This window comes from Triticum aestivum, chromosome 7D (assembly GCF_018294505.1).
Source record: "Triticum aestivum cultivar Chinese Spring chromosome 7D, IWGSC CS RefSeq v2.1, whole genome shotgun sequence".
NCBI lineage: Eukaryota > Viridiplantae > Streptophyta > Magnoliopsida > Poales > Poaceae > Triticum > Triticum aestivum.
Window position 1 is genome coordinate 90,487,695 of NC_057814.1, and position 16,774 is coordinate 90,504,468.

General features: G+C 46.1%; 1 protein-coding gene across 1 annotated transcript; it reads right to left on the reverse strand.

Moving 5' to 3' along the window:
• Window positions 1–11,861: 11,861 nt before the first annotated feature.
• Window positions 11,862–13,857, reverse strand: LOC123166028 (uncharacterized). Its single transcript, XM_044583789.1, has 3 exons — window positions 12,977–13,857; window positions 12,493–12,905; window positions 11,862–12,389 (listed from the first exon to the last, which is right to left on the reverse strand). The coding sequence occupies exons 1-3, from the start codon at window positions 13,746–13,748 to the stop codon at window positions 12,030–12,032; spliced, it is 1,545 nt and encodes a 514-aa protein (XP_044439724.1). The 5' UTR covers window positions 13,749–13,857; the 3' UTR covers window positions 11,862–12,029.
• Window positions 13,858–16,774: the final 2,917 nt, after the last annotated feature.

Here is a 16,774-nt window from a genome sequence, read left to right on the forward strand (position 1 = left end):
ACTCGATTACATAGAGAGATCATAAAGCAAAACTCAGAACTAAATCATACTAAAACTTTATTCTACTAGATCAGGATACTACTAATAGGATCGAACTAAGAAAAACGGTAAATATAGAGATGTGGTGGTGATACGATACCGGGGCACCTCCCCCAAGCTTGGCAGTTGCCAAGGGGAGTGCCCATACCCATATGATTATGTCTCCTTTGTTGGTGAAGAAGGTGGAGGTGCTGATGGATAGTCGCACATCGAGCATAAGAGGTCCTCCAACTTGCGGATAATGCCCTTGAGTGCAATGATATGCTCCTTCAACAAAATATTTTCACGTGTGAGATACTTGTTTTGTATACGAGCTAACTCAATCATCTTGAAAGTTTCGATCTCAGTTGGGGTAAGAAGATTGTGATCGAGTTGAAGGCTATCTTCTGCTGCAGGAGCTTGATCCTCCGTGGCCTTCTTGATCCCTTCATCCTTGTTGATCTCCATGGGTTCTTCCCTCTTCAGCTCTATCTTCATTAGCCAAGCATCGTTGTCACCATTGTTGGAGGAGGGGGACGACATGACGCCTGGCCTTGACAACCCTGACAGGAAACAACTCGAAACAAGAACAGAGGATAATTGCGTGATGCGGGAGTCAAAACCTTCGAGAGATTATATAATGAATTTTTACCGACCAAAATACGTATCGTGCAAGAAAACGGAGTCCGGAGAGCGCACGAGGTGCCCACGAGGCAGGGGGCGCGCCCAGGGGGGTAGGGCGCGCCCTCCACCCTCGTGGAGGCCTCGTGTCCTTCCCAGACTGCTTCTTATTTTTCTATTTTTCTAAATATTCCAAAACGGAGAAAAATTGCTTTTAGAACTATTTTGGAGTCGGTTTACTTACCGTACCACATACCTATTCCTTTTCGGAGTCTGAAGCGTTCTAGAAAGTGTCCCTTATGTATTCCTCCGGGGTTACGGTATCAATAACATTGGTTTCAACATTTATGGGATTACCTGAGATATAATGTTTAATTCTTTGACCGTTCACCACCTTCGGATTTGTGCCTTCGAAGTTGTTGAATTTTATGGCACCGGAATGATGACCTCCTCGATAACGTAAGGGCCTTCCCATTTAGAGAGAAATTTTCCTGCAAAAAATCTTAAACGAGAGTTGTATAGCAATCCATAATCACCTACATTAAACTCACGCTTTTGTATCCTTTTGTCATGCCATCTTTTAACTTTTTCTTTAAACAATTTGGCATTCTCATAGGCTTGGGTTCTCCATTCATCAAGTGAGCTAATGTCAAATAACCTCTTCTCACCAGCAAGTTTGAAATCATAATTGAGCTCTTTAATAGCCCAATAAGCCTTATGTTCTAGTTCAAGAGGTAGGTGACATGCTTTTCCATAAACCATTTTATATGGAGACATACCCATAGCATTTTATATGCAGTTCTATAGGCCCATAATGCATCATCAAGTTTCTTGGACCAATTCTTCCTGGATCTATTAACAGTCTTTTGCAAAATTAATTTTAGCTCTCTGTTGCTCAATTCTACTTGACCACTAGACTGCGGGTGATAAGGAGATGCAATTCTATGATTAACATCATACTTAGCAAGCATTTTACGAAAAGCACCATGAATAAAATGTGAACCACCATCAGTCATTAAATATCTAGGGACTCCAAACCTCGGAAAAATAACTTCTTTAAGCATCTTAATAGAAGTGTTATGATCAGCACTACTAGTTGGAATAGCTTCTACCCACTTAGTAACATAATCAACAACAACTAAAATATGTGTGTATCCATTGGAGGCAGGAAAAGGTCCCATATAATCAAAGCCCCAAACATCAAATGGTTCAATAACAAGTGAATAATTCATAGGCATTTCTTGACGTCTACTAATATTACCAATTCTTTGACATTCATCACAAGATAAAACAAACTTACGGGCATCCTTGAAGAGAGTAGGCCAATAAAAACCGGATTGCAATACCTTATGTGCAGTTCTGTCTCCAGCATGGTGTCCTCCATAAGCCTCGGAGTGACACTTGCATAGGATCTGTTCCTGTTCATGCTCACGTACACAACGTCTAATAACACCATCTACTCCTTCTTTATAAAGATGTGGGTCATCCCAGAAGTAATGTCTTAAATCATAGAAAAACTTTTTCTTTTGTTGGTATGTGAAACTAGGTGGTATGAATTTAGCAACGATGTAATTAGCATAATCAGCATACCATGGAGTAGTACGAGAAGCATTTATGACATTTAATTGTTCATTAGGAAAGCTATCATCAATAGGTAGTGGGTCATCAAGAACATTTTCTAACCTAGACAAGTTGTCTGCAACGGGGTTCTCACCTCCCTTTCTATCAATAATATGCAAATCAAATTCTTGTAACAAGAGAACCCATCTAATAAGTCTAGGTTTAGCATCTTTATTTTCCATAAGATATTTAATAGGAGCATGATCAGTGTGAATAGTTACTTTAGAATCAACAATATAAGGTCTGAACTTATCACAAGCAAATACAACTGCTAAGAATTCTTTTTCAGTAGTAGCATAATTTCTCTGAGCATTGTCTAGAGTTTTACTAGCATATTGAATAACATTTAATTTCTTATCAACTCTTTGCCCTAGAACAGCACCTATAGCATAAGCACTAGCATCACACATGATTTCAAAGGGTAAATTCCAATCAGGTGGTTGAACATTGGGTGCAGAGATCAATGCTTTCTTAAGTATTTCAAATGCTTCTACACAATCATCATCAAAGACAAATGGTATATCTTTTTGCAATAAATTAGTCAGAGGCCGAGAAATTTTGGAGAAGTCCTTAATGAACCTCCTATAAAAACCGGCATGACCAAGGAAACTTCTTATACCTTTGATGTCCTTGGGACATGGCATCTTTTCAATAGCATCAACCTTGGCTTTATCAACTTCAATGCCTCTTTCAGAAATTTTATGCCCCAAAACAATGCCTTCATTAACCATAAAGTGGCACTTCTCCCAATTCAAGACAAGGTTAGTTTCTTCACATCTCTGCAAAACTCGATCAAGGTTGCTCAAGCAATCATCAAAAGAGGATCCATAAATGGAGAAATCATCCATGAAAACCTCACATATCTTTTCACAAAAGTCAGAGAATATAGCCATCATGCATCTTTGAAAGGTAGCAGGTGCATTACATAAACCAAAAGGCATACGTCTATAAGCAAAAGTGCCGAAAGGGCAAGTAAAAGTGGTCTTTGATTGATCATCGGCTGACACAGGTATTTGAGAGAAACCAGAATAACCATCTAGAAAGCAAAAATGCGTATGTTTGGATAATCTTTCTAGCATTTGATCGATGAAAGGTAAGGGGTAATTATCTTTTTAGTAGCTTTATTTAATTTGCGGAAATCAATTACCATTCTATAACCTGTAATAATTCTTTGCGGAATCAATTCATCTTTATCATTAGGAACGACGGTAATACCTCCCTTCTTAGGAACACAATGGACAGGACTTACCCACTGACTATCAGCGACGGGATAAATTATACCTACCTCAAGGAGCTTTAGTATTTCCTTTCTTACCACTTCTTTCATCTTAGGATTCAGCCGTCGTTGGTGATCACGAACTAGTTTGGCATCTTTCTCCAAATTTATTTTATGTTGACATAGAGTGGGACTAATGCCCTTAAGATCATCAAGAGTATATCCAATAGCAGCGTGGTGCTTCTTCAGAGTTTTTAATAATCTCTCTTCTTCATGCTTTGAAAGGTTAGCAGTAATAATAACAGGATATATCTTCTTCTCATCAAGATAAGCATATTTAAGAGTATCAGGTAACGGTTTGAGCTCAAACGGGATCACCCTTGGGTGGAGGAGGATCCCCTAGGATTTCAACAGGCAAATTGTGTTTCAGGATGGGTTCCTGTTTAAAGAATACTTCATCTATTTCCCTTCTTTCATTCATAAACATATCATTTTCATGGTCTAGCAAATATTGTTCTAAAGGATCACTAGGAGGTGCGGCAATAGAAGCAAGACCAATAATTTCATCTTTACTAGGCAATTCCTCTTCACGGTGTTGTCTACGAAATTTAGAGAAATTAAACTCATGAGACATATCATCCAAACCAATAGTAACAATATCCTTTTCGCAGTCTATCCTAGCATTAACAGTGTTCAAGAAGGGTCTACCAAATATAATGGGACAAAAACTATCTTGTGGGGAACCAAGAACAAGAAAATCAGCAGGATATTTAGTTTTCCCACACAAGACTTCAACATCTCTAACAATTCCCATGGGTGAAATAGTATCTCTATTGGCAAGTTTAATTGTGACATCAATATCTTCTAACTCAGTAGGTGCAATATCATGCATAATTTCTTTGTATAAGTCAATAGGTATTGCACTAGCACTAGCACCCATATCACATAAGCCATGATAACAATGATCTCCTATTTTAACTAAAATAACAGGCATGCCTACCATGGGTCTATGTTTATCTTTAGCACAAGGTTTGGTGATTCTAGCAGTTTCATCACAGAAATGAATAACATGCCCATCAATATTACCAGACAAGAGATCTTTAACAATAGCAATATTAGGTTCAACTTTAACTTGCTCAGGAGGTGTATAGGTTCTAATATTGCTTTTACGAACCACAGTTGAAGCTTTAGCATGATCTTTTATCCTAACAGGAAAAGGTGGTTTCTCAACATAAGCAGTAGGAACAATAGGATCATTATAAGTGATAGTCTTTTCTTCAACTTTAATAGGTGCAGCTACTTTTACTTCTATGGGAGGATGATATTTAAACCACTTCTCCTTAGGGAGATCAACATGAGTAGCAAAGGATTCACAGAAAGAAGCTACTATCTCAGAGTCAAGTCCATATTTAGTGCTAAATTTACGGAAAACATCGGTATCCATAAAAGATTTAACACAATCAAACTTAGGTGTCATACCTGACTCCTTACCTTCGTCGAGGTCCCAATCTTCAGAGTTGCGTTTAATTCTTTCCAATAAATCCCATTTGAATTCAATAGTCTTCATCATAAAAGAGCCAGCACAAGAAGTATCGAGCATGGTGCGATTGTTATCAGAAAGCCGAGCATAAAATTTTGAATAATTATTTCTCTTGGGAGCTCATGATTGGGGCATGAATATAACATTGATTTAAGCCTCCCCCAAGCTTGAGCGATGCTTTCTCCTTCGCGAGGCCAAAAATTATATATATAATTGCGATCACGATGAACAAGGTGCATAGGATAAAACTTCTGATGAAATTCCAATTTCAATCGTTTGTAGTTCCATGATCCCATATCATCACATAGCCTATACCATGTCAATGCATCTCCCTTCAAAGATAAAGGGAAGACCTTCTTCTTAATAACATCATCGGGCACACCTGCAAGCTTAAATAATCCACAAACTTCATCCACATATATTAGGTGCTCATCAGGATGCATTGTTCCGTCTCCTGCAAAAGGATTAGCTAGCAGTTTTTCTATCATACCCGAAGGAATCTCAAAGTAGACATTTTCATTTTCAGTAGGTTCAGTAGGTTGAGGAGCAACTCTTTGCTCTACTGGTCGGGGTGAAGATACCCCGAACAAGCCCCTCAGAGGATTACTTTCCATAGTAACAAGTGACAGTAAATTTCAGCACACTATATAAATTTTTCCTTACCAATTCCACCCAAAGGCGCTTCACTCCCCGGCAACGGCGCCAGAAAAGAGTCTTGATGACCCACAAGTATAGGGGATCTATCGTAGTCCTTTCGATAAGTAAGAGTGTCGAACCCAACGAGGAGCAGAAGGAAATGATAAGCGGTTTTCAGCAAGGTATTCTCTGCAAGCACTGAAATTATAGGTAACAGATAGTTTTGTGATAAGATAATTGGTAACGAGCAACAAGTAACAAAAGTAAATAAAGTGCAGCAAGGTGGCCCAATCCTTTTTTTAGCAAAGGACAAGCCTGGACAAACTCTTATATAGAGAAAAGCGCTCCCGAGGACACATGGGAATTATCGTCAAGCTAGTTTTCATCACGTTCATATGATTCGCGTTCGATACTTTGATAATTTGATATGTGGGTGGACCGGTGCTTGGGTGCTGCCCTTACTTGGACAAGCATCCCACTTATGATTAACCCCTATTGCAAGCATCCGCAACTACAAAAGAAGTATTAAGGTAAACCTAACCATAGCATGAAACATGTGGATCCAAATTAGCCCCTCACGAAGCAACGCATAAACTAGGGTTTAAGCTTCTGTCACTCTAGCAACTCATCATCTACTTATTACTTCCCAATGCCTTCCTCTAGGCCCAGACAATGGTGAAGTGTCATGTAGTCGACGTTCACATAACACCACTAGAGGATAGACAACATACATCTCATCAAAATATCGAACGAATACCAAATTCACATGACTACTAATAGCAAGACTTCTCCCATGTCCTCAGGAACAAACGTAACTACTCACAAAGCATATTCATGTTCATAATCAGAGGAGTATTAATATGCATAAAGGATCTGAACATATGATCTTCCACCAAATAAAACAACTAGCATCAACTACAAGGAGTAATCAACACTACTAGCAACCTACAGGTACCAATCCCAGACTTAGGGACAAGAATTGGATACAAGAGATGAACTAGGGTTTGCGAGGAGATGGTGCTGGTGAAGATGTTGATGGAGATTGCCCTCTCCCGATGAGAGGAGCGTTGGTGATGACGATGGCGATGATTTCCCCCTCCCGGAGGGAAGTATCCCCAGCAGAACAGCTCTGTCGGAGCCCTAGATTGGTTCCGCCAAGGTTCCGCCTCGTGGCGGCGGAGTCTCGTCCCGAAAGCTTGCTTATAATTTTTCTTCGGACGAAAGACTTCATATAGCAGAAGATGGGCACCGGAGGGCCAACAGGGGGCGGGGGCCCATGAGGCAGGGGGCGCGCCCAGGGGGTAGGGCGCGCCCCCCACCCTCGTGGCCAGGGTGTGGGCCCCCTCCGGTATTTCTTCCGCTCAATATTTTTTATTATTTCCAAAAATAACTTCCGTGGAGTTTCAGGACTTTTGGAGTTGTGCAGAATAGGTCTCTAATATTTGCTCCTTTTCCAGCCCAGAATTCCAGCTGCCGGCATTCTCCCTCCTTATGTAAACCTTGTAAAATAAGAGAGAATAGGCATAAGTATTGTGACATAATGTGTAATAACAACCCATAATGCAATAGATATCGATATAAAAGCATGATGCAAAATGGACGTATCAAGCTGACAGCAGTACTGGCTTCAAGATTTTTGATAGGCCTGGCTTCGATCCATTTAGTAAACTTGTCGACTGCCACGAGCACATGAGTGAAGCCGCTCCTACCAGTCCTCAGAGGCCCAACCATATCCAATCCCCAAACAGCAAAGGGCCAGATGAGTGGAATGGTCTTCAGGGTTGATGCAGGCTTGTGAGACATGTTGGAGTAAAACTAGCAACCTTCACATTTGTCGACTATTTCTTTCGCCATTTCATTTGCTCGTGGCCAATAAAATCCCGCTCGGTATGCTTTGGCCACAATGGTCTGAGAGGACGCATGGTGACCACAGGTCCCCGAGTGGATGTCGTTGAGAATCACTCGACCTTCTTCTGGTGTTATGCATTTCTGGCTGACTCCAATTACACTTTCTCTAAACAGCTGTCCTCTTATCACAGTAAAGGCTTTGGATCAACGGACGATCTGTCGAGCCTCTTCTTCATCCTCTGGGAGTTCCTTCCTAAGAATGTACGCAATGTACGGCACTGTCCAGTTGGGAGTGATGACCAAAACCTCCATGATCAAGTCGACCACGGCTGGGACTTCGACTTCAGTCGGATCAGTGGCACTCTTTGGTTGTGGGGGCTCTTCAGTGAAAGGATCTTCCTGACTGAAGGTGTATGAATATGTTCCAAAAACACATTGTTGGGAATGGCCTCCCTCTTGGAACCTATCTTTGCCAAATCATCAACTGCTTGATTTTTCAGTCGGGGTATGTGATGGAGCTCTAACCCCTCAAACTTCTTCTCAAACTTTCTCACTGCATTACAATAGCCAGTCATAGTCGGGGTTCTGACGTCCCACTCCTTCATTACTTGATTAACCACCAAATCCGAGTCGCCGTAGACCATGAGGCGACGGACGCCGAGTGAAATGGCCATACGCAACCCGTACAGAAGTGCCTCATATTCAGCTTCATTGTTGGAGGAGTCAAAATGAATCTGGAGAACATAGCTGAGCTTGTCACCTCGGGGGGATACCAATACCACCCCAGCACCGGGACCATTCAGCATCTTGGATCCATCAAAGGACATGGTCCAATGCTCTGAGTAAATCTGAGTCGGCAGTTGCTGTTCGACCCACTCGGCGAGGAAATCTGCTATTGCTTGGGACTTGATAGCTTTCTTTGCCTCAAACTTGATATCCAAGGGAAGGAGTTCAATCGCCCACTTTGCCACTCGACCAGTTGCATCTCTGTTGTTCAGAATTTCTGACTATGGTGCGTCGCTGACGACTGTAATGGAGTGGTTAGAGAAATAATGCGCAACCTTCTTCGTGGTCATGTAAATTCCATAGACAAGCTTCTCATAATGCGGATATATTTGCTTGGATGGAGTCAGGACTTCAGAAACATAGTACACTGGGCGCTAAACTTTATAGGCTTTTCCTTCTTCTTCCCGCTCGACCGTGAGTACTGTACTGACAACTTGTCCAGTGGCTGCAATATAAAGCAGTAAAGGCTCTTTGCTGATTGGGGCAGCGAGCACCGGCTGGGTGGAAAGCAGGGCTTTGAGCTCTGCAAACGCTGCGTCAGCTTCAGGAGTCCACTCGAACCTGTCAGATTTCTTCATCAGTCGGTAAAGAGGCAATGCCTTTTCACCGAGGCGAGAGATGAATCGACGCACGGCGGCCAAACAACCAGTAAGTTTTTGGACATCATGCACACGCACAGGGCGTTTCATCCGGAGTATGGCACCAACTTTTTCTGGGCTCGCGTCGATCCCTCATTAAGAAACGAGGAAACCGAGTAACTTTCCACCAGGAACTCCGAATGTGCACTTTGATGGATTAATCTTGATATCATACCTTCTCGGGTTGGCAAAGGTTTCAGCTAGGTCAGTCAGCCAGTCGGAACCTTTACGCGACTTGACCACAATGTCATCCATATATGCTTCCACATTCCGACTGATTTGAGTGAGCAGACACTTCTGAATCATCGTCATGAATGTGGCCCCAGCGTTCTTGAGACCGAATGGCATGGTGACATAACAAAAACACCCGAATGGAGTGATGAAAGTTGTTTTTATCTCATCGGGTCCATACATTCGGATCTGATGGTACCCGGAATACGCGTCTAGAAAAGACAGATGCTCACACCCCGCAGTCGAGTCAACGATTTGGTCGATACGGGGGAGAGGGAAATGATCTTTCGGGCAGGCCCGATTGATATGCTTGAAGTCAATGCACATACGAAGTGAGTCATCCTTCTTTGGGACCATGACAACATTGGCGAGCCACTCGAAGTGGTAAATCTCTCGGATGAACTCAGCTGCCAAGAGCCGAGCCAGTTCCTCACCAATTGCCTTTCTCTTCTGTACGGCGGACCGTCGAAGATGTTCCTTGACCGGTTTCACTTTCGGGTCGACTGGTACTCTTCGCTTGCCACTGTGAGGGCGTCTGTCATCAAGCTGCCGAGGCACATATGACCCACTCCTCGGAGGAGGTGTGGGCACTCGATGACGGTCATCATGGCCGAGTCGGTGATCATATTGCTCATGGTTTCTGTACTGATCCTGCCGGTGCCCACGTCCCTCACGCCGCGGGGGCGATCTTGGGCTATGAGCCAACTGAATTGTGTCTTCCATCACAGATCTGCTATGAATCCTATTCCGCGACTGAGATACTGTTGTGTTCTGCTCTCCGGCCGCCCGGAGTAAGGCCTGGATCTGCATCAAACCTCTGCCAGCCTCCGATTGGGAAGGCTGAATTGACTCTGCTATGCGGGCCGCTGCTGTGAGATTTTGAATCGGAGTGCGGTATACCTGAGGTTGAGGCGGAAAAAGTTGTCGTTGACTGGATTCAGGGACCCGCTGCCGAGCACGCTCGTCGAGAGCATGCTGGAGGTTCTCCAGTCAAGTGCGCTCAGCCAAGTTGGCCAGGCGCGCCTCTTCCAAGGCCCGGGCCTCAGGGGTTTCTCCAACGATGGGGGTGTGAAGTGCATCCATATTGCGGCGTCGAAGCTCTTCCCTCTGCTGCGAAGAAAGGGGCTCGGGGCGGTACTCCTCGTGAACGCGTGACGGATCGCCGCCACCATCACCGCCGTCGTCGCGTGGGAAGCCAGGAGGACCGCGTGATCCGTTGACCATCAGACTTCAGCCGCGGGATCGCTGCTACCGCACTCGGATGCGGTCTTGACGGAGCCAGTCGAACAGGCCGTAGAGAGTTTCGTCGGGCTCGATTGCCGCGACTTGTGGGGTGGCCGACTGACGGACCACTGCGTGTCTCACCCACCGTTGAAGCCGCGACCGACCGGGTCGCTTGCTCCGGCGTACAGCGGGGAGCGAGGACACCACGGGAGCCGACCGATACTGGGTCGACGGCTGCCGGAGAAGGATGTCGCGGACGCAGGCGCGAAAATGCGTCGCCCCGCGGACGGGGAGCGTCTCGACGTCGAGGGGAGCTTCCTGAAGCCAGGCGGAGTCGTCGGCAACGAAGACGAGCGCGCCGAGACGGATCTCATGGCCCTCAGCCAATCTACCGCCGGAAACCATGATGATGGGAATCGGAAAAATCGCAACTTCACCAAAAAGTTGCTAAGACACCTACCCCAAGGTGGGCGCCAACTGTCGTGATTCTAAGACTGACAGTAGAATGGGGGGTAGGTATGAGGAGGCAAGATCCTAGCTATGGCGAAGTTGTACACACGAGTTTTACGAGTTCAGGCCCTTCGCGGAGGAAGTAATAGCCCTACGTCTCGGAGCCCGGAGGCGGTCGACTGGATTATGCGTGTGTGCGTGTTACAGGGGGTGCGAACCCTTGTGCCAGTGGAGAGGGGTGGCTTATATAGAGTGCGCCCAGACCCCAGCCAGCCCACGTTACAAGGGGTTTAAGGTACATAAAGAGATGGCGTTACTGGTAACGCTAGTAATAAAGTGACATAAATGATCATTAAGTCTATGAAGTAAACGTCCGACCGTTGCTGTGCAGAGTGACTTTAGATCTTCTGTCTGTCGAGTGATAGTTGTTGCGGTCGAGTGACTTCGAGTCTTCCGAGTGGAAAGCTTATGGTCAAATGGATGATGATATCCCTCGAATGCTTCTGGCTTTAGGATGATGTCCTAGGGGAGGGTATCTAGGTCAGGCCTATGACCCTATCCTAGGTACATAGCTTCATCAGCGGCGGCGCATGGTATGGCGCACCCAGGGCGACGGGTACTCCATCCAGCTGAATTCCGACGTCGCGAGGCAGGATGGCGAGGTCGGAGGACGGATTGGCGACGACTGCTGCGGGACGGGAGGCGGGAAGTGAAGCCGACGAAAGTGGGTTCGCGCCAACCGGGGATCCGGCAAAATCAGGTGGAATCCCGCACATATAGAAGTATTGGGCTCGCGGATGCAGGATCCCACATTTTTTTTACGGGGCCGCCGAATTTTCTTTGTTCGGGCCGGATTTACGGGGTGGATCACGCAAACCGGCGGTTATTATTATAGCAAACGGTCCGGTTTGCTGGATCTGCTAGAGATGCTCCTAGGCCGGTTATTTGAGGCAATTTTGCATACAGTGACGAGGAAGGCCGCTCGGATGTTTGGGTACGCCTGAGTGAAACCAATATTGACGATGAACAAACCTTCCACCACAAATAATAATCTTTTCTTCTTTTTTGCGGGAACCAATAACAATCTTGACGATGAACTTGATAAGTGGCTCAGCAGTTCTCCGGAGCAGTTTCCCATGTATACAGAAGATGAACAAAAACGGCTCCAAGTTCAAAGCATCAAGCTGATAATCATAATGAGCTAATCAAGCGGCAGGACCAGCTTGGCGGCGTCGAGGCGCGGGTAATGCCGGAGCACGACGCCCTTCATCTCCTCCGCGCCGCTCTCGTACCCTGCCGCGGCGTGCTCGTCGAGCCGCCGCTTGTACTCCTCGGACCCCAGGAACTGCTGCACCGCCGTCGCCGTGGCGCTCTCCATAGTTGCGCGCTTCACCGCCGCGAGCTCGGCCTTCGCCTTCTCCAGCTCCGCCTCGGCGGCCTGCCTCGCCGCCTTCTCCTTGTCCAGCTGCTCCAACAGCGCCACCTTGTCGCGCTCCCGCGCCACCAGCTTCTCGTCCAGGTCCAGCGCGTAGCCCGAGGAGAAGGACACGTAGTTCGCGGCCTGCGCACGCCACCGTCGCCGCCGCACGGCACACACAAACAATGTCATCCGGGTCCTCCGGTCTGAACACACCTACGGGCGAACGATTTGGTTGGAAGAATACCTGGAGCATTGCTACGTAGGTCGACGCGACGACGTCGGTGGGTTTCGACGCCGCGAACTTGTCGTCCCGCGACGGCGTGACGATGCACTCTAGCACCTTCTGCGAGACCTTCCAGTCGGCGCTGTCGCCGTCGTGTGCGTCTGGCACGGGCGAGTGCTGTGGCTTCGGGTCGAAAAAGCCCCGCCGGGCACACGGGTCGGACACCGCGGCCGAGCCGCCGGACAACGGCCGTGCAGGCAATCCCGGTGGGGAAGCAGGCGGCGGCGTGGTCAGCGGAGAACGGCAAACTTCGTCTTCTACATTAGCGGTCTCCCCCCGTTTCCTCTTCTTTCCGGACAACGGCAGCGTGTCGCCGTCCGGCTCGGTGTTCACCTTCGCGGTTTCTGCCGCACTCTCTTCCGACGGATCAATGCCTGGCGCATGAACCACAACAGTAAATTGTGTGCTAATTGGACAAGGGGAGCTGTGTTGGGGGCGCGTTTACCTTTGGCATCAGTAGCATGAGGAGAAGGCGGAGGTGATGCGCCGGCGAGGTTGGAGGAGAAGGCCGCCGCAAGATCGGCCTCGCGGAGGTAAGTCCGGAGATCAACTGCCGCGCCGTGTTTGTACACCAAATCCGCCACCGATTTCTTATCCTGGCTCGATAGCTCCGGGCCTGCGGCGGAGATCTTAGCGGTCGGCGCGCCCCAGCGAACGGGGCACGGCCATTCCTCCGGCGCCGTCAGGAAGAAAAACCCCCTTTTCCACTCGCCGTCGGATTCGGAACTGCCCAGGCCAGTAACCAGCGCGCCGGCACCTTCCTTGCACCGGAAGCAGTACCAGCCCTTCCTGCTTCGGAGCGAGAAGAAATGACGGAACACGGCGACCGACGGCGGCACGGAGGCGTCGTGGCAGAGGGCGAGAAAGCCGACCAGGACGCGCCACCCGTCGGGCGTGAGCTGGCCGGGCGCGAGGTCGAAGTGGGAGAGCGTCTTGCAGAAGAAGCCGTGGAGCGGGAAGCGCACCCCGGCCTCCAGCGCGTGCGCGTACACGCAGACGGCCTTCGGCGGAGGCGGCGAGCACGCGCGCAGGTCGCCGGCGGGGCTCGCGGCGAGCTTCCCCGGGACGCCGTGCTTCTCGCAGAGGGCCTTGAGTTCGGCCTGGGTGGTCAGGGACGAGGTGAAGCGCTCCGCAGCGATCAGCAAGAGGGCGGCCGCGTCGTCGTCGTCGTCGCTGTCGCTGAGGATGATGACGGCGGACGAGGGCGGGGAAGGCATCGCGCTGGCTTACAGGAGAAGCAGAGCGGTCGTATCGTCCCGGCTCTGCTCCCTGCGGTGCGTCGTGCAGAGGAGCAGCCGAACTACTAGTGGAGACCTGTTTGCTGTCTTGCTTGCTAGTCTTCTCCTCTTGTGACTCGAGTCCATGCATCAACTTAATCTCATTTACCACCGTACGACTTTAATGTCCAATAGTTCACTCTCCTTGGGAGTACCATCACTAATTTGGTCATGTTTGTGGAGTCAAGTCTTATTTTTATTGTCACCGTCCCATATTCAGATTTCGAGATGCATTGAATCAATGGATGCAACGATTAAGGCTGGCCATAGTGGGATAAGAGGGTGCATGATACGTTTTAGTCCCATGACTAAATATAGTGGGACTAAAACTTGCTAGTCTCATCCATGCTTGGATCCAAATACTAAAGAGACTAAAATCAAGTTAATGAGCATTTATTATCCTCCAAACCCTCCAATGCAGAACTCGCATGTGTTAAAGGAGAGGAGTTAAATAAGGAGAGAGAGGACTAATCCACAATTTAGTAGGGGTACTCCTGACTAAAAAAAATTAGTCTGAAGACTAGTTTTAGCCCCTCTTTAGTGAGGGGTGCTTGGAACTTTAGCCTCTTAAAGAGACTATTTTTAGTCAGACTAAAATAAGTCCGTTGCATCAAGCACCCTCTAAGATAAATAGTATCATGCACTTGGAACTCGCAAACATACTTATGTGGCATGGAATTAAAGAAGAGAGAGATGTTTATAGTAACATAGGTAGTACATACCGTAACATAATAAATGTGATGCTACTATGTATCATGCATGGCAATAAATAAAACCATCTATGATACTATGCACTATGGATGTAGTATCATACACTAGTATCATATGCATGATACTAGTATATGATACTCCCCACTATGACCAGCTGAGAAGACTCACCGATGCATGTAAAGTTCGTGGTCATTTATTGATCACACATGCATGCATTGAAATTAATGTATCGGTAAACACAATTTTTTGAAAAAATGACCGCATTAATTGACTACTTTTGCAAACTACAAATATTATTTCAGCATTCATCATCTATCTTGATTTTTGAGATTTTTGAATTGAGGCGTTCAAATTGGAAGGGAGAGAGTAAAAGATAGGTATGCGGAAAGTCCCTAACTCCTCCCGAGCACAAACAAGCTTGCAATAAGCAATAAATTCAGAAAAAGTAAGAAACAATTTTGAATTTTTTATAAACTTTGAAAAAATCAGTGGTTGCAAAATATCATCATGGAGTGACATTCCTGAAAGTCACTGCAAAAAAAATCAGCAATCAAAAATGCTTTAGAAAATGCCGCTTTTGGAGCATCATTTTTCTCTCTCCATGACTTTCACGGATGTAATTTCATCGTAAATACTCAGAACATGTGTCAATATTTGGCACAAAACAAATTCAGGAATTTATGAATTTTATTTTATTCTATTTGGCACCACATGTCTGCTAACATGTTCGGCCGTGTCCACAAACAGCTTGGGGGGCATCAAACCCAATGCATCAAACGTTCATCTCTGGGTTTTTTTATATATCTGAAGCACTTAAAATAATTAAACATAAACACCATAGTCAAGATGTGCACATTTTTAAAATGCAACTAATAATTCATATATAAATATTATAATCAAACATAAAATTTTACAATAAAGTATATATCATATTTGAATTCAAATTAATCGAACACATTTTTTACTTGCCCCTCGAAGCGTCCACAAATGCTCAATCAGATCATTATGAAGGTGCTCATGACTTCCCCGATGGTGAATCTGTTGATGCATTTCAATAAAATTCTCAAATATCGTCGTATTCTGCTTTGAAGTTGGATATGAGCACCCATATGCTCAAATTCCAGATTATGGCGAATCCGTCACCCTCATCCTCCACAATCTTGTTGTGCATGATCACACAAGTTGTTATCACCTACCACACCGTCTCTACACTTATAGATTTGCATGTCCTCAAATAACTGCAAACGGGCTTGAAGCACTCTAAATGCCCCTCTTGACATCTTTTTTACACTCTTTTTCTTTGGGCAAAGTAAGATCTTTTATCACGCCTTTGCTCAGAGATGGTCTTCAGGAAGACCGCTAACTAAGGAAAGATACCAGCAGAAAGATATTAGTCATGATCATTGATGGTATAGTTGCACACAGGAGTTTCTCCCGCACACAACCTTGCAAACAATGGAGGCCGCTACAACACTCTGATGTCATTGTGAGACTTGGGCATCCCCAAGAAAGAGTGTCAAATCCAAACGTGGTGGCCTAGATATTGCCCTTCTTGAGCATATCAACAATTCTTCCATGTACAATGCATGCAATCCAGAGATCCGAGCATATTAGACCACTCTCTTACTTCTGACAATGCCATGAGCCTTGTGGTGTCTTCGGTAGTTGGTTCTCGCAGGTAGTCTGGTACAAACACCTTGACCACCATAGTAGAAAACCTGACCATGGCTTCGAGACATGTGCTTTCATACGTCCGGGGATACTCGTCCCACGAATATGTGGTTGTGCCGTAGGCAAGCATCCATGCAACCATGCACTTCTGGTAACCAAATAATCCAATGGTTCCAATGCCCTCCTTCTTCAAGATGAAGTAGTCATCATAGCCTAGGAGATCATTATAAAGACGACCGAACACAGTTCGACACATCCTTAATTTACGGCAGAAGAAGGTCTTGAATAACGCACCGGGGACAAAGTAGTCGTCCATCAACATCATATGCTCGTGTGTCCTGTGTCGATCCAATAGTCATTGTCCCTTCACCGATCCTTTGAAATTGAGAGCATGCTGCTTCAGGAACAAAGTAGCCGTCCATCAACATCAATGAACTCGGCGTACAAGTACAAATCATCTGAATCCATCGTACTTACTTCGAAGTAAACAACAAAAGCATCAATAAATTGGCTACGCCATTTGGCCAGACACTTGTCTGGCATGGTGCCCACCATGGACGGCAATGTGTAGAGGCAGAGGGTAC